At 36.2% G+C, this 26,437-nt stretch overlaps 1 protein-coding gene and 1 pseudogene across 1 annotated transcript; one reads left to right on the top strand and one right to left on the bottom strand.

Annotated features, from left to right (window-relative positions):
- Positions 1–5,393: 5,393 nt before the first annotated feature.
- Positions 5,394–17,587, top strand: LOC122063603 (annotated as a pseudogene).
- A 157-nt stretch (positions 17,588–17,744) lies between these two features.
- On the bottom strand, positions 17,745–18,612 carry LOC122063604 (norbelladine synthase-like). Its single transcript, XM_042627307.1, has 2 exons — positions 18,353–18,612; positions 17,745–18,182 (listed from the first exon to the last, which is right to left on the bottom strand). The coding sequence occupies exons 1-2, from the start codon at positions 18,537–18,539 to the stop codon at positions 17,893–17,895; spliced, it is 477 nt and encodes a 158-aa protein (XP_042483241.1). The 5' UTR covers positions 18,540–18,612; the 3' UTR covers positions 17,745–17,892.
- Positions 18,613–26,437: the final 7,825 nt, after the last annotated feature.

The following is a 26,437-nucleotide window of genomic DNA, read 5'->3' as shown; positions in this document are numbered from 1 at the left end:
CTCTCTCTCTCTCTCTCTCTCTCTCTCTCTCTCTCTCTCTCTCTCTCTCTCTCTCTCTACCCGTTTCAGAACATAGAGTTAATTTTTTCTTAAATTGCCATTGGAAAATGTTGAGATGGCCACTAATGCCAGTGTTTGCAGAATTTATCAAATCAAAATTCATCTTTTTTTGAGCTTATCAAAATCATTGGAATTTGATAATATATATATATATATATTCATACTTTAATTTCCATCTTTCCACATTACTATACATGTTTCTTCTAAAAAAATATATTAAAATACTCTTATGGTAGTAGTTGTTGAAATATGGAATTGCAAGATATTGACATTGCCTTGTTTCAACTAGATCACGTGTCAATTATTAACAAAATCCGTCAGAGTCAGCTGTCCATTTTTTAAAGGCGGACTTTAAATCCGTCAGTGTTGACCTATTAATTTAATGGTTTTCTTCCCCTTTAAAAACTAGATTTCACTCTTCCTATTCCTCCCATCTTCCTTCTTTTCCTTCTGTACTCATCTTTCTCTTCTCTTCCTCATCCTCCTCCTTTACTTGAACTTCATAGAAGAAAGCTTTGCTCAGTCATGAAGAAGCTCATGAGTCTCTACAGCCCTGAAAATTCCTCTTACAGCCGCATCACAAAGCTGAACATGGACAATGATCTTCGTGTTGCTGTCCCTAAAGGGTGTCTTCCGATATATGTGGGAGAAGAATGCAAGAGATATATTGTTCCATTGAAGCTTTTGCTGGACTCAGAATTCCAAGAATTGTTGAAGCAGTCTTATGGTGAAGAGTTGGAGCTTGAGATTGAAGGTCCCATTAAGCTATCCTGCACAACACAGAGATTTCAGCAGGTGCTCAAGAAATTGAAAAGATAATATGATGGCTAGATGGAGATAATTCAGTTGTTTATGATAGGAATTGATAAATGTAAATCTTGGATCCAAAGGCTTCCCCTACTATAGTGATTTGTTTCACTTTTTTTTCTTTTCTTTTCTGTACATCCTTGTTTTTTTTTTTCAATACAAGATACAAGAGAAGAAACTTCATTGGAAAAACACTTAAGTCCTTGCGTAAGAGGAAGAGTCATTGTATTAGGTTTGCTACTTATTTTCTTTGTTTAGTAGATTAAAAATCTGATACCTTAAGAAAATTGTAGTGTCAGATCGTTATTGATCCTTGGGATGATCCAATTTTTATTTTCATCCTTAGGTTATTCTTAGTGCGTTTTGGTGGAATTTTTATAAAAGACTAATTTAAGATTATTTGTCTAAGTGGCATTTTTGTTCCCGTGTTTTAATCTGATGCCCTTGGAAGATTGTAGTATAAGATTGTTATTAATGATGCAGGCTCTAACAGAATGGCTCTGATTTCCTCTTATCATATCTGAAGGTCTTTGGTACCCTAATCCTCTAGCTTCTTATGATCTTGCTTAAGTTTGGGACCAAATCCATGTTATCCCTACAGGCCCCCAGGTAGTGGTGATGTTGTCTATTAGACCCTTTCCTCCGTGATTCATTTTTGCATCTTCTTGAGACTTGGTAAAGTCCAAGGGGTGTCCCGTTCCTTGGAAAGTGGCATTATATCCCAAGGTACAATTTTATTATTAGATGGCTTAATCTTTCACTCTTCCCATTCAGTAAACATTAGAATCTCCAATTGTTTCTTTTGTTGGAATATAATGGAAGATATTGATAATCTTTTCTTTCTCTATCCATATCTAGAAAAGGGTGATCCAAAAATGCTACCCTTCTTACATCCCTTCTTCTTCATATGAAATTAAATTAAAGTGGATTAGAAGTGAATTCAAAGGTAAATCACTTTGTAATTTGGTGGTTGACACTTGATGGGAAAGAAACAAGCGCAGTTGGTCTTCTTCCGGTAGCTTCAAGCACCAAAGAAAAGGTCATTGACTCAATATTATAATCATTAGATCGATGGGGGAAGACTTGAATAGGCTACATAGAAAAAGTGGGCAGGTGGGTTCACATGGCGGGAAGCTAGCCTGAAACTGTCATTCCTGCATTATTGGTTGCCTACAGTACTACAGTACCAGTCCCATAGATTCAAATTTCAATTTTGTCTACTTGACATGCCCCACTATAGATACAACTTAGTTTTCTATATATATTTTTTGGGAAAAGTCTGGGTATGCTAATGGTATATCCAAATCTGTGCCTATCTTCATCTCCTCTTCTTGAAAAGCCTTCTAAATCTTTTTCATCATAGTCGTCTTATTGACTGAGCCACTAGCTACCGGCAGCATATCCAGTCTCTTTTAAAATGATTGCTTTTAGTTTTGACCTCAAAATTGTTAGCACGCCATATTTGACTCCGAGTATGGGAAGAATTGGACCACTTTTTTTTTTTTTTTTTTTTTTTTTGCTAAAGATAAAAAAACTTTATTGGACCACTTTCTCTTATACCTTTCCCACCGAAGATGATAAATAATTAAAAACACGAAAAATTAAATTGACAAAAAGATCACAAGCCAAATTATCTTTAAGTTCCATCTTGATCCATCAACATGAGCCGAAGGTTTATCCCGTCCACTTAAGAAGTAGGTCAATGAGAAATTTATACCGACCGGTGATTGGGCTTTGATGTCACAGTTTATAATGTTAGCATTTTCATACACAAAAATATGGAGGATTTTTTTTTTTTTTTTTTTTTTTAATGGAGATGTGGGAGGATAAAATTTAAAACAAATGCGTAATTGCCTTTTCCATCTATGGGGCTTTGTGACATAGGCAGAATATAATCTTCATCCTCACGCTAGCTATGCTAACACAACTTTTATATTCCTGCTGTTGCTTCGCATGATTGGATTCTTCTGCTACATGGCTTCCAAAATAACTAAAACGAGAAGAAGAGAGATGGAAATCTTTCAACGCGTGCAGTAATAGCTAGGGGTGCAAATTTGGCCCTACGGCCCGAACCTGCCCTTGGCCCACCCTGATCCCGAATAAGTACTGACCCTAAAACTTTGGCCTGTCCAGCCCGCCTTGAACCCGACCCTGATTTTTTCACCCTGACTTTTGGCCTTGATTTTGGCCAGTCCCGACTCTGATTTTTGCCCCTGATGTTGACTTTGGATTTTTTTTTTTCTTAGGATGTTCTCCTCTTTGTTTAACATATCAAGGGTTTTGAGATCTTCGAATTATTTGCCTTATTAAGATCTCTTTGTTTATTATGGCAAATAATTGATTTTTTTTGGATTATTTGCTTTCTTATGATGATCTCCTCTTTGTTTATCATAATAGTGAAGTTATTTGTATTGTTTGAATGTTTGCTTTAGGATGTTATCCTCATGACATGTAATTTGTGACTTTGTATTTTTTTCATTATAAATATTTTTTAGTTTTTAGTTATTTCATATTTTGCAAGGTTAGGATCAGCGTATATCTAACCCTTGATGAAAAATCAGGGTCGATCAGGGTTAAGGTTAGGGTCAAGGTCAATTAGGGTCATCCTGGTCGGCCCTGAAAAATCAAGGCCAATCAGGGCGAGTAAGGGTTGGGCCTGGGTTGAAGTTTTGCAGCCATGTGTCAGGGTTAGGGCGGGTTTGGGCCCAGTTAAGGGGACTCAGGGTTGGGCTAGGGTGTTAAGAAGCCCAGCCCAACCCGGCCCTGTTCCACCCCTAGTAATAGCAACACAAAAGAAATGGATTAAGTGAGTTTTCCTCTCCTCCTTCTTATTGTTTTTGTTGGAATGAAGTTGAGGATATCCAACACTTATTCTTCGGATGTCCATTCTCTTTCCCACCTATGGAGAGGGATAATGTTGGCCTAGTAATTCGAGGATTTGAAACTTAAAGGTTGAATGGAGGTGGATAAGGAATTTTTGGATGGAATGGAACATTAGAAATTGGGCTAGATGGATTAACACTATCTACCAAATTTGGGAATCAATTTCATTTAATATTAGGGGTAAGGAGGAAGCCCAACAAAGGGAAATTGATAATGTAGGTTTGTGTAAGTGTGTGTGGGTATGGATGACATTCACAATTCTAGAGTTATAGGTTCCTTGATTCTAAGTGTCGATATATTGGCGGTGATAATGGCAATAGGTAGCATGATTCTAACTGTTGATATTGTATCGACGTATGGTACATATGTATTGTTATCGCCAGTATCTCATACCAATAAAAATTGAAACTATTGACCAAAAAGTGACTCTTTTTTAATTGCCGCAGAAACAGGATTGATGCGACACTACATATTATATCAGTATCGATATTGATCATGATTGATACAGCCATCTATATCTATAACTGTAATAGGTTACCCGTCTAACATATGGTTTCATCTCTAGGGCTTCAGAACCACATAGTTCATTTTTTCTTGCCATCCATTGGAAAAAGTTGAGATGGCTTCTTACTTCAGTCCCTTTCCCAACTTTTCACCCATCTCCTTAAACATTGCATTGTTAAGTATGGCCTAGAAAGCCAAAGCAGCGGAATTTGATAACAAAATGGCCTACCCTGAATTTCACTTTGCTGATAATTTTCCAATTTTCTCATTACTATTTATGTTTCTGTAGAGGAAAGAGAGAAAAAAAAAAGTTTTATGTTTGGGAGGATGCCTTTGCGTCCAAACACCAAGGGTGTAAAAAGATCAACGTGCCTTTCCTAGTCAATGTTTGAACATATGCTCTCACTAGTTGGGGCACTAATGTAGAGGTCACACTCCGAGACAGAAAACATTTTCAAAGTACTCTCCGACGAGTGTCTTTTGGGTGAGACCTAGGGTTGCATCGACCAATGAGAGCTCATGGAGGGACATCGACCAAGGTGTGGTGGTCATTTCATTTCACACCCCCAGTGTTAAGAGTAGCCCCTATGTTCCACCACCCAAAAACACTTTTAATCCTAATTTATGGTTCTAACTTTTCTGATAGCATTTCTTTAATCAATTCTTAAGCACGCGCTGTCCTTTTAGGAGATTGAGAAAGATATATAACTTAATTTACCTGATAAGTAGAGGCTAACCAATGTGATTCATCTTTTAATGAATAGGCTAATCAAGAAATTAAGCACCATTGGTATGGAAGAAGTCAAGAATCTGACCATTGTCTTCTTTGGACGCATGTGTCAAATTTTAATAAAATAAGCAATCCTTTAGGAATCAGATCTCCATTATTGAAAGGTGGGCTTTTTATATATAGATATTAGTAAAATAATCAATCCTTTAAGAGTCAGCTCACCTGCTGTGGGCCTATTTTAATTTTACAAGATCATTGACCTGTTCATATCATATGGTTTCTAACTTTCTATCTACCCCTTTTAAAACAAGAGAGCTCACTTTTTCTGTTCCTCTCATCTTCATTCTTTTCCTTCTGCACTCTCTTCTTCTCCTTTCTTTGAACTTGATAAGAGGAAGCTCTGCTAGTCATGGAGAAGCTCATGAGAGTCTGCAGCCCAGACAACAGCTCTTACCGACGCATCACGGAGCTGAACAAGGGAGAAAATGATCTTCGTGTTGCTGTCCCTAAAGGGTGTCTTCCTATATATGTGGGAGAAGAATGCAAGAGATATATTGTTCCATTGAAGCTTTTGCCCAACCAAGAGTTCCAAGAATTGTTGAAGCAGTCTTATGGTGAGGAGTTGGAGCTTGAGATTGAAGGTCCCATTAAGCTATCCTGCACAACAGAGAGATTTCAGCGGGTACTCAACCAATTGAAAAGATAACATCATAGCTAAATGGAGATAAGTTGTTTATAGGAAAGGATAAATGTAAAACAATCATAGAAGGGCTTCCCCGGCTACAGTGATTTGTTGAGTTTCATTGGGAAATTAGTCAAGTCTCTGTTTGGCATAGGAGGAGTTTCATCGTACTAGGTTAGCCCCTTATTTTATTTGTTCAACCAACCGATTGGAAAATCTGATGCCCTTGGAAGATTGCAGAGTAAGCTTTTTATTGATTCTTGGGATGATCCAATTTTGATTTCCCAACGGTCTTTGGGATGTTGTTTTTTCTCTTTGTTTGTTCGAGTCCTAGTGTCTCTTGGTGGCATTTTTGCCTTGTAAATTTTTCCCTTCCCTTTGGGATTTAATATATTTATCTATTCACCCAAAAAAATGATAAATTGATAACAGATTAATCTAAGATCATATGTCTAGGCTAACTTCTAGAACATTAAAGGTTTATTGTATCTCTTTATTTTTTGCTACAAGGTCATTTGTATTAAGAACAGAAAAAAAGAGAAAAAATATACAAGTTGGGCTTAGGAAGACATCAGAGACAAAACAACAGAGATGATGGATAAATTTGGGATCATTCCCCCACCTTCGGCATGGCCATCGATAGGAGAGGAGATACACTGCTCCATTGAAAAAAGATTAACAAAAACGAAAAATTAATCAAAAAATTTGTGTAATGCTTTTCTCATCTAACTGAGTTTACTAATTATTTTGAGAAAACCAAATTTTCTATTTTGTAACTGCCTTGTTCATAACATCTTGGTGCAACACCTACCTTGCACTCTCAATTGCTTGGACCCTTAAATATGGAAAATTTTGTTTAATTGTTTTCTAAGGTGAAATTTCTAAGCTAATTAGCCCACATGCACCCTCACTGGTATATGAGCATAAATTTCATGTTTTTGTTGTTAAATTGGCTAGAGCTTAAGTAATGACAAATGGAGACCTATCAAGCCCAGGCCATCTTTGGGAGAGCTGGGGCAGGTGCTTCAAATTACTTGGGCTTCCTGGAATGTTGTAGTAAAGTAAACTCAAAGTACAAATAGATAAGACTTACCTTAATGGCCTAGTAATCTTTTGTAGGATCACTAAAGTGTAGGAGACTTTTGAGAACAATTAAGAACTTAAGAACGTACTTTGAAATAGTTGGAGTTTTGAGTCATACTGCTTATCACTCTTCTTAAAATTGTAGATGTCCCTTATGGTACAATTCAGGTAATGCAAATCAGCCTCTAGATGAAGCAGTCTCGCTAGTCCTTTCAATAATCGTTGCACTCATTTATTGGGTTCTATGGGGACAAAGTCGAGTTGTGATCAATCAACAAAAGAAAGAGACTATAAAGACTCCTTGAAATAATGCGAGTCAAAGAAGAGGGGAAGTAGAAGATACTTATAACAACACCCGAATTAGTATAGGGGTGTCAACTGGATGGGTCCGTGTTGGTTTCGGTCAGGCCTAATTGGTCTCTTTTCCCCACTTTAGGATCCCGCAATGTAACCGACCTATTTAAGTAATAGGTCTTTATAGGCTAGGCATGGTCCCATTTATAAATGGTAGGTCGGTTACTAATCTTTAATTAGGCTAAACAACCCTTAGATGGACTTTAAACGAGCTACTAAACATTTACCTCTAAATGGGCTAATAAGTGAAGTGTGTGAGCCTTCAGTCAAATGACATAATGCTCTTTCTAATACAAAGTCAGTAAAAACGGAAAGGCAATAGAATAACCCATGCACATTCACTTGCAATATATACAACAACCTTGTGACAGTAATGAACCATTCCATATTTATACTCAATGTCTTACAATGCAAAATACAGTAGCTTAGAAACACTTGTAGGGCTTGTAGTAGCTAATAAATGACTTTATTTTAACATGACCTATTAATACATAAGTTACTGCAACAACAAGACAAACTACATAAGTTTGTGGGATCAGTATGGACTCGCGGGAATAGTCAGGCTGAAGGTCTAGATACTCGTCGTTGGAAAAAAATAAAAAATAAAACACACAAGAACATTGATGTAACTTAAAATAGAATTGTATATAGTCGGGCTTAATCGGCCTCTTAAGGGGTTGGGCTGAGTCGGGCTCTTAGTCGGTTGATTCTGGTCAAACAATCATCGTGCTGGACCCTCACACCAGGAATGACTGAATATTATTTAAGGGCTTGAGTCTAACACATTTAGTAAACGGTTTTATCTCAAGTTTTTCTGGGTAAGCTTGGTCAATCTAACTGATGTGCGTAGACCTAGAATTGACATCCCTACCCCCATTGGGGTGGTACTCATCAATGTTCTCCTTATCAGCTGGGTTCATCTTGCAGAAGTCCTCTAATGGATCTTCACTTTGTTATGCAGCCATGCATAGCTACTTGCTAAGTACCACAGTGCCAAATCAACCACTCTTTAACTGCACAAAAGACAATTACTGCATAATTAGTTATATAAAAGACAACAAGATGTTCCTTTCCCATGCGTATTTGGTCCCATGTTAATTAGCAATTGATGCTGGCCTTATCCTAGAAGGATTGGATCCTTATATAGTGAGTGGAATTGCATTCTTGACCACTTTAATTCAATGAAAAGTCTTACATTGACTCCCTTGGAAAGCCTGCTTTTGATGCTTTAATTTATCGACTATATATGGAAAGAGCCCAATATCAGGCTTTGGACTGGAAATTCTATAATCTAAAGGTGATATCTAGGGCTCCATCACTTTTGATGTGCTCCAAAGTCCTTATTAGGCCATGTGTCTCTTTCGTTCGAAATCATCATATTGTATCAGCTCAGGACTTATCTTTAGATCTAAATGACTACATCTTCTCTTTGATTTGGGTTGGGCTTTGATACCTTTAATATTTTAGCTTTGCTTGCATTTTTCTCCCTTAATTTCCTCTCATTTTTTGGGTTTGGATATTCTTTGCTCTTGTTGAATAAAACAAAAAGATTTGCATTGAAGAAGATGAAACTATATTGTTGAAATCATTCATTTGTTCTATTTACTTGCCTCTTGCTAGGTTTAGAGATATGATTATATGCCAATTCATTCAAAAAAATAAAAAAAGAGAAGGGATTACAGATTTTTTTTAGGTGATTAATAAATATAGTCAACAAAGCACAAGTAATAAAAGGCACCTTAGAGAAAAACCCTGCTCGGTTCTCTTTGTTCTAATTTTTTTATTTTAATTCGTTAATGATGGGTATTCAAGCCTTGGGTCTAATTAGTCCGTGGGTCCATATTGACCCCACAACCTCATGAATCGGATCATATCGAGATTGAATGAGAACCATTTAATTTTTCATTGAAGTGTACTAAACACCCCCATATGGGCGGCCCTAAGGAGGTAAGAGGAGTCAAACTCATAACCAAACGCTTTCTAAATCGAAGATCTCTTTATTGAAATTAAAGTTCATGATTGACCATATTATCGTCACTCCTTTAATTGCTTTAAAATTTTGATAATTGTAAGGGAAAATACATTTTTGCTTTTGAACTCTTTTTGCTCTCTTTTCCTCCTTCTCACCTCTGGTCTTTTCTCGCAGGGGGTGAATGGATTGAATGGTCTCCAAAACATGGTCTGACGACTATTGGGGGATGGGGAAAGCATGATTTTTGGAGTCGCCATCTAGGATTCAGGGCATAGGACCCTATGGTGGAGCTCAATTTCGATCAAGGGATCGAGCTCAAATAGGGGGTTGGATTCCCGTGAATGAAAGGAACCCCCGAATTTGACTGAAGAGCACTAAACTCCCCCATGTGGGTGGCCTAAGGAAATAAGAGGAGTCGAACTCAGAACAAAACGCTTCCAAAATCGAAGATCTCTTTATTGAAATTAAAGTTCATGATTTACCATATTATCGTCACTTCTTTGCTTTAAAATTTTGATAATCAGTTTGTTAGAATTCCTGGCACATTATCGTCTACAACATTATCTGTTTAGAGCTCTAGTTGGCAGTTCGTTTTCAATTTAAATGGTTGACAATTTGCAAAATTTTCATGAATCCTAATTTGGCTAAATGAACTGGTAAGCTAGTTCACAGTTTACATAGATTTAAGGAATTAATTATAGAATGATAACAGCATCGTGCTTGAGGACAATAAGCCACCATAAACCGATAGCTATCGGGCCATTATCGGTTTTTTTAATGGTCTCCTAACCGTCTTTTATCAGTTTAGAAATAAATTTTTTTATATATAAAAAAAAAAAAATTATGTATAAAAGATAAAAAAAATATTAATTTTTAGGGAAAAAGAACATTACACATCTATGCTCTCTACACCCAGATACATGATGTTATGAAAGACACCCCCCCTAACGCAAAAACATCCTCTGCAATGAGTGCAGTGATGCAGTGAGTATTAGATGCCCGACAAAAACTTGGGGCGCGTGCTAGACGCTCTCTGCCATCCGATGCTCAATGCACTCACTTCAGAGAATAATCACCTCTCTAGTTTTCACCGTGTCTTATGTTTAGATACACAGTGTGCATATGGATGGCGTTCTTTCTTCCTAATTTTTATCAATTTTGTCTTATTTTTTATTGCAAACAATTGTTTTCAATTTGTATGATCAGTTTTGGTCTTTCAATAGACTCTAACAACCAAAATCACTACCAAACCAATAAGGAGTTCAATTGGTCAACATCAATTTTTGATATCCCACTCTTCTTGAAAAGTGAAAGGAAATTATAGGTGTCAATCGGTTCAGTGTCAGCTATTGGGTTCAATTTGGATGATTCAATTCAAGATGCAAATGTATATACTAAAATTGAATAGAACCAAGAATAGAAATATATTTCTAAAATAAAATTGAACTGACTCAGTTCAGTTCGGTTTCATTTTTTTCTATTCAATTTCTTATTCGATTCCTTATTTGGCTTCTCTAGTCGATTTAGGTTCTATTTTAGGTATTTAATTATGCCAATTTTTTACATCTTCACCACAGAAAAAAAAAATCATTTGTTAGGGACATAATTCACCATACTTTACATATACATATATATATATATATATATTAAAAAGGAATAAAATATCTACATTGATTGAAATATTAAATATATATAATTTTATCCAGTTCCTCATTCGATATAAAATAAGTAATTCAGTTCGATTCAACAATTTTAATTATAAATCAAAATAAAAACTAAATCGAGCAAAAAAGAAAAAAAATCATCTTTGAAATTAAAAGAAACTAATTTATTTCAATGCGGTTATAAACAACCTGTTTCAGTTATTAACTGATACTTTAGATTTACTTACATGGATAGGGAGATGGAAATAATCCTCGATCAAGATGATCCAACAATGCTAATTAAGGTAAGTAAACCCAAGTATTAGTTTAATAGAAATTATGCAATTCCTTTTTTTTTTTTTTTCGGTTAACCCAACCCTTCCCACCAAAATCCAAATTAAGGAATATAAAAACTGAGGCGAATCTTAGTCAGTGCAGTGACTGCAGTCTACCTTAGCTATATTATTTCTTATTAATGGGGTCAATTTATTTTAAGCTTCTAGCTCTGTCAACATTTTTGAGAACAAAATGACTAAATTGGAGGGGACAATCCGACAATGTACAGAGAGATATCAAGTCAAAACAGTCAGCTACTTGAACAAAAACCTCTCCTCTTGATGATGTAAGGGCATGGGTTACTTTAATTGGCAATGATCGAAATGTTAGGATTTTTATGTGGGCTTAACTGATACCGATTGATCCATTGGGCCCAAGCAATTGTAGACTCACTCTGATTAGGAAACTCCTAACTCTTTTCATTGTGAGAGTGGAATAGGGTTTTAGGGATTCTATTATAAATAGAATACTGACGGTCCCTGCAGCCATTACTTTACTTTACTTAATGCCTTATTGGTTTTGGGAGCACGGTTTTCTCACAAGAGCAAATGTACAAAAAGAGAGGAAACCCTAGAGTAAGAGGCTGCAGAAGATCTCAGTAGAAGGACTCCACTTGAGTAGTTCGTCATTGTCATCTTCATGGAAGTAATGTTTAACCACATGGGACAGAGGTTCATAATCTATGTTAATGGGACACAGGTACTTCTTTATTCCCATTTATGGTTCATGTCATGGTTGTCCCATTGATTATTATAGATATAGTAAATCTATATGGTTATGTATTTTAAGATGGGATACTTTATTGTTCTTGGTTTAGGGACTACACCCATGATTAATCTTTATGATTTATTGATGATTCTTGTATTCTAAACACTATAGAGTTATTCATATGTTTAATATGGTAAAGAATCCCCAACAATTGGTATCAGAGCCAAGCCTTACAGTGTTAGAATCAAGGAAAATTGATTTTGTATAGGGTTTGTGTCCCAAATCATGAAAATCATAATTTTACCATTACTTAAAAATCCAGTATGGGAAAACTTTCTTCATGAAAGTTGTAGAGCACGAAAAGACGATTGCAGCGGTATGCCACAAGTCATCGGAAACCTCCGGACACGCCGGCACGTGCCATCGGAAACCAGCTACTGGAAGAGAGAAAAAAAAATTTAAAAAAAAAAAACGGCGGCGAGTCATCTTCGGGTCACCTCGGAAACCCTACCTAGTTGACCCGAGGTGCAGTGGGTCAACTCATGACCAACTCCGTTTGACTCGGTCAAAGGTTGACCGGATCGTTGACCAATTGACCCGTAATCAATATGCTCAAACCGGATTAGACCGGTTGGCCGAACCGGTTGGTTTGGGAAACTAGATTGATTTTGATATATTTTTAGTTCTGCAACTTCAAATGGCTCGTACGGGCAAATGGTGAAGAATTTTTCACCCTGGTTTTTTGCGTTGAGTCCAGTTTTTCGTGCTCTTCGTTTTAATATATTATGAGCCTAGTTTTGATCAACTTTTATGATTTGTTTTGTACAAGTTACAAGTATGGGTGGTTAATGATTCTTTATGATTTTTCTATTAATTAGAAGAAATAAAAGAAAATCAACTCATACATTACTTGCATATCAGAATATGAGCTTGTTTATTCTTGGTAATGTAGTTCATGCTTTTATTTATGAATATTTTTTATTCATGCTTAAACAATCCCACTTTTAGCTACCGGAATGAATTTGTAGACTATTGCAATAAGATTGGGTGTAATCCACCAAAGTGATAAAGTTCAACCTTATTGTAATAGAATACAAATCAAAGTTTTCTTTGTTTGAAAAGACAGAGAATAATGATTGGTAGCAAAGTTGCTAATGTTCACCCAAAGGTGACATTATCAAAGAAATGTTAAAATTAAAATAAGTGAAAAACAAAATAGGGATTTCTCAACCTAGAAGATGCTGTCCATCCAAAGATGGCGGTACTTTTCGAAAGTTATAAGAAGTCTCGCAGTAATAGCAGAAACTTGAGTGGACCAGTATGTTTCAGACCCAAAGGTCAGGAATATAGTTCCGGTTGACACTCTTGAAGTAATTGATAATTGAACATTGTAATGTTTACTTTTTTTAGTTATATGCTTGTTCTTTTACATTTAAATGATATTTAGTTCATGTTTAAATAACTCACAAATTTAAGCTGCCAGGTGTAGTTGTAAGCTATTGCAATGGAATTGATGGAACCCACTAAAGTGGTAAAATCTAAGATTACTGCAATAGGTTTGCAACCCAAAGGTTTTGTCTTATTTTCAAAGACATAGAAAATCATTGGCAGGAATTAGGTAATGTTAGCCCAAAGGCGACATTATCAAAGATAAGCATAAATACAAGTGTACTTTGGGCAGACCTTAACCTAGAAGTTGCTATTCATCCAAAAGTGACAGTAATTTTCGAAGTTGAAGAGCTCCCATGGTCATTGTAGTTTTTGAGTAGACCAGTGCATTCCAAACCCAAAGGTTGAGAATGTAGTTCGGTTGATACTCTGGTTATGTTTAATGGTTAGTGATGTAATATTGGTTTTGATTTTATTGGTGTTACATACATTAATTAAATATTGAATGGATTATTCTTCCTTGAGTTGAACCATTAAACTGAATGTCTTTAAAAGTGGCTTGAGAATATGGAGGTCTACATTTGCCTCAAAGACCTAGTTTTCTATACTAGGAAAACCAAATCAATAGTTTGGTATTATACTTTTAAAGCAAATATTTTTGCCCTAAAAGGTATTGGGCAGTTGATCAATGGCAATAAGGTGGATGAGTGTTTCATGACTATGACCAGAGGTTATAGGTTTATTTTTTTTTTTTTTTGTATTCCGATTGGATCAATTCGGATTGGTTGGGTTGGATCAGTATCGGTTTTGATCAATCCAATACCAAGTTCTTAAATACTGTCATTATTCTTTGAAAACCTATTTATGAACATTAATTGATAAATGTTTGGTTTTCTTTTGTTTTTCGACTTATGTGAACAAGTTTATATGTATGTCACATTTAACGAATTGTGTTCTCCAATAAATGGATTAATTTATGACTGGTCGAACCAAGTGGGAGGATAAAAGTACGGATCTTAAGCTGTTTTATGTGGCTCGATCAGTGGGAGAATAAATTCGATATACTAGGTTGCTAGTGGGAGGATGTTACTAGTAGAAGGTCAGTATACTAGGTTGCTAGTGGGAGAATAAATTCAGTGTACTATATTGTTTTTCATGCAAAAGAATTATTTTGAGTTTTGAATTGATTTATTATTATCATGATATTAAAGAATTATTTATGGCTGAAATATATAGTAAATTCATATTCATGTCATTTTGTACTTGAATGTTTTGTTTAAAACACCCTATGATGGATAAATATATTAGAATTAAACTGGGTGTGAGCTTCCACACATTTTATGCTGCACAGTATATTTCTAGGAAGCTATGAAAGGATTGGATGGAATCCACCAAAGTGGCACATCCTATTCTTTCATAGTTTTTTCAAGCGCAGCAAAGTTGGTGACATTTGCCCAAAGGTGATGTCACCCAAGTTAAAGAAAATACATGTATGGAAAGGACTATAACTTAAATGTTTCTAAGCCCATATGTGATAAAAGTAATTGTATTTTCACAGTAAATTCGGATTTACAAGAGGACCAGTGCATTCTTAGCCCAAAGGATAAGAATGTAGTTACGGTTGTGACTCTTGTGTGTTACTGGATCTGGTTTTAGCTCTCAAGGAACCCAAACAGGTGTTGTTGCTGATCAAAGCACAACTGAAGGGATATAGGAACAATTTTGTTGCCCTATTAAGTTTATAATGATTTTGGAGCAATTTTGAAATGATTTTCTCTTAAATCTTGTTCTCTAAATTATTTATGTCTATTTATGCTTCATTTGTTTGTGTTGTCCTTAGTTGATTAAGAAGCACATTAAAGCATACACTTCTGTACATATATTGATCTCAAATATGGAAAACATAATAGGAATGAGTAAAACCTACCAAAGTGATACATTCAGTTCAATTGTGCGTTTCCCAAGGTAAATGTGACATTTGCCCAAAGGTGGTGTCACCCAAGTTTATCGACAAAGTACTCAAGAGCCATGTTTTCTGACATTGGTATTATTGAGGTTTTTGATATGCTTGGTTAGTGGGACTTTTATGATCTCATTTAACCAAATATATCATGGTAGCGAGAACCAAAGTTTAAAGACGGTAAAAGTCAAAGTTTAAAGTTGTGCCTGCTAAGGTTTTTTAGCAATGCTTAGCCAAAGTAATTGACGATAAGTCAAGGTAATTGATGATATTTTGTCAGAATTTGTGATGTATGGCTGTATTTAGCCTAAGTCCAAAGAAGTGGTGGTTTACCACAGGCGGTTTGCCAAAGTTTGTGATTTAAGGTGGTATTTAACCTAAATCCATGGAAGTGGCAGTTAGCCATAGGCGGTATGCCAAAGTACGATATTAATTCAAGAAAAGGGCAGTTTGCCAAGTATTGATTAATATCAAAGTTTTCTACCTGTGAGGTTTTCAAGGTAGGCTGATCTTTAGATCAAGAAAGGACCTATAAGGAAATGTATATTTCATGTGATCACAGGTATGATATCAATTCCTTATATATATGTTTCCAGACGATTTGGATTGATAATTTTCTATTGTCTGTAACATTAGATAGTTATATGTCGTATATTGAGGTGTATTTTCTACTATTGTTCAACAGTAGAGATTATTGATTGGATCAAAGTTTGTTTGAGTGATGTTGAGTATTGGGATTATTTGGCCAGGAGTCAATGGAAAGACATCAGTATCAGTGTAGCCCAAGTGGGAGATTGTTAGGATTTTTATGTGGGCTTAACTGATACCGATTGATCCATTGGGCCCAAGCAATTATAGACCCACTCTGATTAGAAAACTCCTAGCTCTTTCCATTGTGAAAGTGGAATAGGGTTTTAGGGATTCTATTATAAATAGAATACTGACGGTCCCTGCAGCCATTACTTTAATGCCTTATTGGTTTTGGGAGCACGGCTTTCTCGCAAGAGCAAGTGCACAGAAATAAAGGAAACCCTCGAGTAAGAGGCTGCAGAAGATCTCAGTAGAAGGACTCCACTTGCGTAGTTTGTTATTGTCATCTTCATGGGAGTAATGTTTAATCACATGGGACAAAGGTTCATGATCTATGTTCATGGGACACAGGTACTTCTCTATTCCCATTTATAGTTTATGTCATGGATGTCCCATTGATTATTATAGATATGGTAAATCTATATGGTTTTATATTTTAAAATCTATGAAGGGAGTACTTCATTGATCTTGGTTTAGGGACTATATCCATGGTTAAATATCTTTTATGATTCTTGTATTCTAAAACTATAGGTTTATTCATATGTTTAATATGGTAAAAGGATCCCCAACATGTTTCACCCCCCATTATGTCTGCACACAAAGGCCATGCTGCATGTTAGGCTTATTTTTCCTATCGTCCTATTAAAAGCTGCATCTGTTTGGTTTAGATTCGAAGGTAATTGGGAGGCGTTTTCATGCAATGAAAACCGAATGGGGTTTCGAACAATTTATCAGTCTCAAGTCTTTCATGTATGCTTCTAACAGATATCTTATCAGCGATACCTGTGTGTTCAGAGCTGAAGTCTTTGTAAAGAAAGAAGTATCGGCAAAGGCAAATGCTTGACAATGATAAAAGACTCCATTGCTACTACGACTAATTGGAGAATTGAGAACTTCTCAAAGTTAGACAATGAATATTATGAATCCCAAACATTCAATGCAGGAGATCAGAAATGGTATGTCTCTTATGATTAAAGTTTTAATTAAAAACTAGATTAAATTACTTATAAAGCTTTATTAACATCCACATTTATGGTACAGGAAGGTACAATTGTATCCAAAGGGGAAAGTTAGTGGGATGGGCAACATTGTTTCTCTATATTTGGCTTTGGCTGATCCTACAACACTTCCTCCTGGTCAGAAATTTCATATTGAATTTGTCTTGCGCTTGGTAGACCAGATATATGGCAAACACATTTCTGGCAAAGGTAAAGATAGATAAGATGTCTCAACACTTCATGACTTGCTATGTAATTTGTAGGAAAGCCAATCTTGGGTGATTGGGTTAAACCCATTCACTAGCATGAAATGATAACCTCTTGGTTTGGGTAAAAATTGGGCTGGCCCATCTGTCCATGCCCAGGAGTCAGGCCCAACAAGGCAATGTCATCCAAGCTCGAGGTCCATTGTAATGGCCTTGATGAAACCACTTGTATTAGGAACCAGATCCTCTCCAACTGCTTGGACGCTGAGAATGCATCAGATAGCTGGGAGGACCTTTGGGTGTGCACCTACTGTTGGGCTGTATATTTGGATCCTCCCAGCCATCAGATGCTGTGTTGCGCATTCCAACAACTGGAGAGGACCTGAATCCCTTGGATTGCTTCTTTTGTGCAAAAACCACAACATATGCAAAAATTTTGAGGAAAAGGACTAGGTGCCACGAGTGTTGCGCTTGTGCCCAGACACAGGGGTGAAATGACCACCCCCTACCCCCACGAAAGGAAAAAATGCCATCCTTGTTGATGCTTTTGTCGTAGGAGTCACACTTCCCCTGCTCCCCCCCCCTCCCAAAAAAAAAAAAAAAAAAGGCTTCCCATATGTGTATATATATTTATAGGATTTCCTTATTGACACCCATCTAGATGTTGAATTATTTGAATTTTGCATTTTGTCCCTTTAAGTGAAGTATAAATCCTTATTCCAAAAGCAACTAAAAAAGGTGAAATGAAAAAACTTCAATGGACTCTATCAGTCATCAGCTTTCTTCTCCGCAAGATACTTCCCAATTGCATTAGCAAGGAGATCCAAAAGGGCAGTACTGGCGAAGGAAACATTGGCAGCGAACTCTTCGTTGATTTCATACTCAATTGATGATCTGATAATAGTTGAATTCACATCTTTTTCTATTATTTCATTCCTCACTCGATACAAGCTAAACCCAAGCTTTAATGGCCCTCCTTCAATGATCTCAGCAACCTTCAAGTGCTTCTCATGATCAAGAATTTTGTATTTCTCTATTGTGTAATCAAAACCACTTCCTAAAAAATAATCAAGCATCATCACTAATCAAACACTTGAATCCCAAAGAGAAAAAAGGAAAAAAAATATATATATATATATTAGGACTTAGGTACAACTCATCCTTAAAACCTAGCCATTAAGAAGAGAGTGTCCAAGTTGTCCTTATAACAAGAAGTATGTAAAGTACCTGGAGGAAATGTAGCCTTCATCAAGGTGCCAACTCCTCCGTCGCCTTTGAGAATTTCGATCTTTTCAACGACGTCGGATAGTAGCTCAGTGGAGACCTTGGCTAATTTGAGGGGGGTGCCATAGATATCCCAAACCATAGCAGCTGGTACCACTACCTCTACATCGTTTGAAACTTCTCCATGCATTTTGATGATTCTCAAAGGAAATCTACTAACCAAAAACTTACCCTGTAAGTAGTGCTAGTCTCCATAGAAACAAACCATATATAAAGGCCTTTTCCAGACTCTTAGATGATTTGGTATCATTTGGCTATCTTCTTCTTCTTCTTCTTAACTTTTTAGATGATTCAATGGGTTTTTGTTTATTTAATTACCAATTGCAACCCAACAAATTGTCTTATTTGAAAATTTTCCAATGGTGACTCATACTTGATTGTGATCCGGAAGATGAATCAAATGTTATTCTAATATTATAGTCTATTATTATCTTTTGGAAAACATTTAGAGACAACTAAATAGCTGGCCTGGTGGGTCTCCCTAATATTCTCTTTCCCCTCCCTATCTTCTCTGCCCAAACTGTCTAGGCCCATGGGCATGGCCTGTTATAAGGCCTATGTTATAGAGTATATAATTCCGATCATGGGGATCAATTTCTAGTCACGTAGTTTCATAATAATTTCGTAAGGTTTTTGTATAATTTCCTTCGGATTGAGTTGACATCTATTACGGTCGTTCATTTTATTAAAAAAATTCCCACTACAACAGAGAACAAATAAAAGTTTTAGAATATTATTTTTGGGTACTAAAATGAAACCCATTCTTACCTAAGGCAGTTGTTATTGCTTGGGTTTGGATTTCACTCTCCTTCCTCAAAGGTTGAGGCCCATCTGTGACCATAATTTTTTTTTTGTTTGGATGTTGGATGTTGTCTACACCTAGACATAGCGGGTGCGAACAAACCACATTACCCCATGCTGAAAATGCTCGCATGCCTTCCCATTGGCAGCACTGGCTTGCATGTAAGAGCCTCCGCATTAACATTCTTTTATTTTTTATAAGACACTACTAAGTAATTTTCTGACTCTCAAGGGCATTTAATAAAATTGATTGAAAGCATGATTTCAACATAATATTATGTGTTTTACCCGAAAAATGAAATTAGAATAGTATGTCATAGTTTTATCCATATATATAGCCCGACTGAATCAGAGGTTTGGGTTGAAGGAAGCTGCCATGGAGGCGACTCAAATCCAATAACATTAACCCCAAAGCTTTGTTCCTATTGTGTGAATCGATTGATTGCATAACTGGTCTCTGTTTATCGCTTGGAGAAATCTCAGAATTGGAAAATTTGGTCTAAGTTCTTGTTTGACATCTGTGAGGGATGGAACCGACAGTGTTGGTGATGTAACGAACCTGCATGTGATCTTCCATGTACCAGGACCTTGTTTGAAGAGCTGGGTTTAGTTGTTTTACATCCTTGCTTTATCAAATCCTAGAATTAGCCCTTTTCTTCTTTTATTATTCTCAATTAACCTATTTTATTTCTTAGTTCCAAGTCTACCCCTCCCCATCTTTTACGTTGCCGTCCCTTTGAGATTTCTTCTTATGTTAGAGTTACCAATTATTTACCAGTTTGCCACCCTTTATTAGAGACTTCAAGTTATTTACAGACCTGTCATTCTCTTTGGTATTTAACTATAAAACTGTGCTATTAATTAATTGAGTGGGCCCTAAGCGATCCGATTTCAGTCTTTAAAACCCGGATCCGCATCAATCAATGGATTGGTCCTTGATATATTGCCCTTCTTATGGTAGGGAGTCTAGATATGTTAGGATTGATCCTAGTTCTCACCCCTCCCTGCACCTTGCAAAAGCATGAGCATGACTTACACCCGATCACAACCCTTTTGAAAAGTGTAAAAAGGTCATAGAAAATTAAATGTCACAAATTTAAGGTATATATATATATATATAATGGAAAATGTCTATAGGAAATATAGTTAGTATTGAATTTGATTATCACTACCCCTTCTTTTCTGTTTTTTAGTATATACTTGAGAAACTTATACACTGTCACTGTACTTCATATTGTTGGGAACTATTGAATAAATATATTTCATCTTTAATTTAATAACATTACTATTTAAGAAATCATTTTCTCCCAATTTATATTATATCCTTGAAACTATCTTTAAGTAGTGTAGTTATTTTGACTATGCTGCCATCATTCCATTACTTAAATCCTTATAATGAATTACCCAATTGCTAGAAGTTCCTTGCACTTGTTTTCTGCAATTTCTCTTAATCCTTTGCTTACCTTTCTTGATAATAAAAATAATTCTTTGCATCACATTCCTTTTTGTTCTTTGGATGCTGATTATATGATGATCTTTCTCTTGTGTCTAAAAGAAGATAGAAAATATGTGTGGTAAAAGGACTGAGAAGCTTGTTGGTTTGATATTTCAGCAGACTGTGATGGGAAAGAAAGAGAAAACAAAGAAGAGTAGAAAGAGAAAAGATAAAAGGGTTGTTTTAGGACTATAAATAATACTCCGAACACTGGAATGAATAAAAAAGAAGAGAAAAATAAGGAGGGTATGGAAGGAGAGCTCACAACTTACACACTTTCACAAGATAAAATTATATTAACTATGTAATCTGATAGGGATAGTAACATCCTTATATAAAAAAACTCAAAAATAAAACCGATTTGTGAACAATTGCTACTTATGAAATGTATGGAACTTTTATAGATTTTTAATAAGAACTTGACTGGTATTTTTCCAAGTACTTGCATGGATTTTCTCATCTAATTACCGATAATGTTGCCTCTGATATTTAATAAGAACTTGACTTGTATTTTTCATTTTTCTAGGTATTTGCAAGGATTTGGTTATCTACTTACTGATAGAATTGCCTCTAATGATCATGCAATGTATGATTTGGGAATTGACCTAGCCACCATGATGTGTGAAACTTTATTTTGAAAAACTTATTACGTTACTATGTTAGTGGAGCCTGTGAGCTATAGATTTCATGTTAAAGTGATGACCATCTTTATGGATATGGGATTTTTTTGTCTCCATGATGACAATGTGATTTGTTATATGCTTTGTTCCAACATAACTTTTGTAGGTAATGGATAGCCATTTACCAGATTCTTGTGTATGGTGTTGTGAAAATCTATTCATTTTTATTCATATTCAGAACAAAGAATGTAGGCATTTGCTTTAACAGGTTACATAATGAGATAATAAAAAAATAATACACTTAAAAAAAAAAAAAAAACATTTAGCGGTGTTTACTAGTAAACACCACAATACATCTTTTGTTTTAAAATAAAAAAACACTACTTGTAGTGGTGTTTACTAACACATGCCACTATATATTCATAAATTAAAAAATAATATAAAATTATATTTCGCGGTGTTTAATAATAAACGCCACTATATGCACCCGCGTTCATTAGTTAACAGCGTTGAAATAGGTGGAGGTATCATGATAGTGGCGTTATAATAAACACTGTTGTATATAATATTTTAATGGCATTTATTTATAAATTCCGTCAAAGTCATTTAGTGGCGTTTATAAATAAATACCGCCGAAGAGATTTTATGGTGGCGCTTACAAAATATGCCGTGGTTATTTTGCGGCAGTGGATATAGCGGCGTTTGGGTGGCGTTTTCTATAAATGCCGCCATAGATATATAGCGGCATTTGCACACTCTACGGCGGCGTTTAAAAATTCCACCGAAGACCACTTTTCTTGTGGTACATATATCTACCCACACACACTAGCATACGATAGCGTTCGATCCCAAAACCTCCACCCCTAGGCATTGCTGACTCTTCAAGTCGAAGCTGCCACACTAGGCTAAGGTAGTGTTCGCCTATGGTACTACTTGTTACAGTTAGCCTAGTATGCTTTAAAACAATACAGCAACTGAGGAGGTAACAATCCATGTATCATATTCAAGACATTGCAGGAGCCCATTACATTCACTTGTTTGGCACTAGCCATGACCACTTGCAATGAAGTTGCAGTTGGTTTGGTCCCAAATTTGGGTTTTTTTTTTTCTTCCAACAGGCACATTGATGGTCTAGGTTTGGCATTGGTTCAGCTGCTTACATTGTGTCGGGGATTCATGTGGTTCACCCAAGATTAGGTACTTCCACGGTTAAGCAATAATCAGAGCTTCAACTATTCCGATCACTTGCAATGAAGTTGCAGTTGGTTTGGTCCCAAATTTGGGTTTTTCTTTTTCTTCCAACAGGCACATCGATGGCCTAGGTTTGGCATTGGTTCAACTGCTTACATTGTGTCAGGGATTTATGTGGTTCACCCAAGATTAGGTACTTCCACGGTTAAGCAATAACCAGAGCTTCCACTATTCCGATGAAGAAATTACAAAACCCCAACCCTTGGCATCTCTTTATGAGATTTCTATATAGCTTCTTGCGCATTGCATAGAGAAACCCTAATCATTGAAAGTACAATTACGCTCAATATAAACAAATCCAAAAAAATTTTAGTCGGAGGTCTCTGCCTCCTACACTTCTTGGGGTATTGGGCCACTTTCCCCCTTACAACCGCTAAGGCATCTCCCATCGGTGAGTGGGGGACCTTTATTTTTAGGGAAAAAAAAAATCGTCAGTACTTTTTACATTAAAATTGAGATCAGGCTTCAGTAAAATAGCATGAAGGTGAAGAGAGCACTAGCTAGAAAGAAGAAGAAGAAGGGCTAATTGGTTGAGGTCATTTTGGGAAGTAATGAAGCCATGGGCTCCAAAGAGAAACTTTCTTATGAGCTCATGTTTGAGTAGTCTTGTGCTCCCAAAGGGGGTCTTATAAGGGGAGGGCGACTTGGGTGTGGTCGCCAAGTCATAATGTTCTATGCATCACAAGCAAATTATTATTGGAAGAATAGGCCAGTAAAAATATTGTTGATTTTTCTTGATTTCAAAGAAAATAAGAAAACTATTAAACCTGAAAGGAAACTTTGGGGAAATGAAAATTTTCAAACAGACAACTTTAGTAATTATCATTTATTTTAATTATATAAATTATTTGATAATTTATTGGAAAAAGACTGGGCATACCGTTGGTGCACCATAAGCTAACACCATTGTGTCTATTTCTCTCTTCCCCTCTTTAAAATGACATCCCTACCCCTCTTGATGATGCTCTATCCTGTGTCCCTATTGGTGTCACTTGTTAGCTTGTTGTACATGGGTGGTGTGCCTATCTCTTTCTCTCTCTAATTTATTTTTTAATGATACTTTTTAGATATAATTTTAATTATAGTTTTCAGATTCAAAAGATTTGAAAACAAAGTAAAATGAATTTTCACTTCCTTTTCCTTAAATTCCTTTGCAATCATACTCAGCATTAGGTTAATGAGTTTAGGAAAATTAACCATAGTCTTCGTTGCAACATAAACAAGTTATCAGATTATGTATCGTTTTGGCATGAGGCCATTAGACATTTGAAGGAAAAAACTAAAAAGAGAAGTGCAGTAATATGGTGTTCCAAGGGATAATGGATTGGCCAAACATCCATAATTGTTTATTGCTTGAAAATTTTTGTAAGGGAATGAGTATAAGAATGAGGACGAGAAGAGCCTAGCCCCTAGGAGGTTTTAAGTTTAAAGTCTCTTGTTCTTCATCTAGCCTAGCTTCCTTTTCCAAAAAACATAAGTGACTATGGCCACTAACAAGTAATATTTCAAACACAGAAGATGGGTGATGTCAATCCTTTCTCCCTCCCTTCAATCTATTCCTTATATATTTTTTCATAGGCGAAAGGAAGTTCACTTTTTTTTTTTCTTATGAAAACAACATCAAACTAAAAATAACATATTCTATATATAGAACCAAGTTTTCCCACATCCACACTCAAGAGATAACCCCTTGATTGATGAGTTTGGATGGCATCCATAAGGTATAGTGGAACAATGGTAGATAATATGAATTTCATACCACAAGGGCCAAAACATTTATGATTCTTAATGGGTATAACTTTTTCCTAAGTAAGACCGAGTCCCCCTTGGTGAAAGGAGATCCATCCCTTGCCATGGAGTCCAGATCAACTCCCCATGTGGGGAGAGGAATTACCCTCTCTGTATGGGATCCCACCACTCAAAAGGTATCTAAACCACAGGAAAAAGAAATCAATATGCCATTGACTTGTGTTCTCGCCATTCACGATAGAAACCAATGTGAGGAGGTTACCATATGGAGATGGAATCTATAATATTGCCTATGGCCATAAGAGCCATTAGATGATGTAAGGAAAGTGTATTTTTCAAATTCACCAGGGGAATCTGTTGATGAGAATAAATCACATCGTATGTTCACATCAACCGTGGAAAAGAGATTCTTCCTATCTAATTAGGGAAGGAAAACTTTTGACTACACTATATCCAAACAGACAAATATTATCACCATTAATAATCTAAGGGTCCATTTGATTTTGTTTTCAGAAACGGTTTTTCAGTTTTTCTGTGCTCAGAAATGGAAAAACACCCCAAAAATCGTTTGAATTTTCTGTTTCATTTCACTTGTTTTTGGAAATAGAAATAGAAATTTATGCCTATTTTTGTGTCTAAAAACAGGAATGGAGAAACAAGTTAGACTTGTTTTCTCTATTTCTAGAAACAAGTGGGAGCGAAAAAATTTGTGAAAAACCCGATACTTCACTCAACCTACCCAGATCCCCAACCCATTGTTGAACTTTTCGCTATCCAAATGCGACGATTCCAACCTGGTTGTGCAAAGCTCGTAGTTTCGGATTGCCTTCATCCTTCTGAAGCTCATTCCATGAAGCATAACTGCAACTTTAACGTCATGCCTTCACTCGTTAGTTGCATTCCTATAATACCATGCCTTCACTCATGTCTTGAACTCAATTACACTGTTGAAAACATTTCGGAAAATATAAAAATCAAACACCCTTTTGCATTTCCAAAAATCGTTTCTTAGCACAGAAACGGAAAAAACCGTTTCTACTGTTTCTTGACACAGAAATAGGAGAAACAAAATTAAATGGGCCCTAAGTCTCACGTTCTCCAGCCTAGCTTTCCACGTTAAAACACACATGCAACTTACATAGAAGTGTGCCTTCAAACTAATATATTTAAGGTCCCAAACAGACAAAACTCAAAAATAATTACAAACCATTTTTCTGGTTCACATTAACAAACATAGTTAAGTGATCTTATACATCTTAAGAATTATATTATCTTAAGGTTACAGCTATATATCAATCATTTAATCTCTAAAATAAAAATTATTACATTTCAGTGATAAAAATGACCATAAGGGCATGTTTGTTCCACGCATTATCTCTTAATTGCTTCAAACTGCCAATAAGAACCAATTGAAGCTAGTACATTCCCTTCTAATCTCCCCTTCCATTCCAGTTTTAACCCCAACAGTTACCAACCACTGCATGGCATTACCAAAGGACTTGAAAAACAGCTCCTTATCTCCAGCAAACCGCGAAACCATTTCCCCGATATATTCGTCGCCGCCGGAAAACAGGGCTTGATCGAACTTCAACAGTCCTCTGTGCTACATTAAGCTCTTGTAATACTCGTTATCAAACTGAAACGGCAGTTGATGGAATGGTATCACAGCTAACGGGTCGATCTTCGGATACGGGCACCCCTTTATGAGACCCGCCCGTAATGTTTCATTCAATATAGGGTCATGTTGACGAATGCGATCAGCAAATTCGATGCAATGGGTGCTACCAAGGTTGTGGGCCCCGGAAACTGTGACAAGATCAAATTTAGACAGTCCCTTGGATTGGAACCTTACAATAAGATCGGTCAAGTTGGAGTAGCCACTTGGCACCTGATCGTCAGCATTGGCAGTCAATTGTAATTAAATTGGTTTGATATATTGGCCGTTGGCCGGTCTGATTTTCAAACACATGGGTTTTGCTGACTACCAAACTAGAAAACCATAGCCGGATCTTGGCCTGTTCGTTACAAATTCAAGGTATAATGAATGAAGAGCGTCGGGCATTAACTGAATATGGTGTCTGGGCTGGCTAAGGCTGGTTTTTTCCTAAAGGT

Source organism: Macadamia integrifolia, unplaced genomic scaffold (assembly GCF_013358625.1).
Source record: "Macadamia integrifolia cultivar HAES 741 unplaced genomic scaffold, SCU_Mint_v3 scaffold1380, whole genome shotgun sequence".
In the NCBI taxonomy this organism is placed as follows: domain Eukaryota; kingdom Viridiplantae; phylum Streptophyta; class Magnoliopsida; order Proteales; family Proteaceae; genus Macadamia; species Macadamia integrifolia.
Note: the sequence above shows the minus strand (reverse complement) of the source record. Positions and strands in the feature narration are given on the sequence as shown.

What these genes read in the sequence shown, in the direction of transcription:
- LOC122063604 (XM_042627307.1), bottom strand. Translation starts at nt 18,539, where the DNA reads ATGCATGGAGAAGTTTCAAACGATGTAGAGGTAGTGGTACCAGCTGCT. An exon ending in GAAGGCTACATTTCCTCCAG is followed by an intron (nt 18,183 to 18,352) that starts GTACTTTACATA and finishes ATTATTTTTTAG; the next exon opens with GAAGTGGTTTTGATTACACA.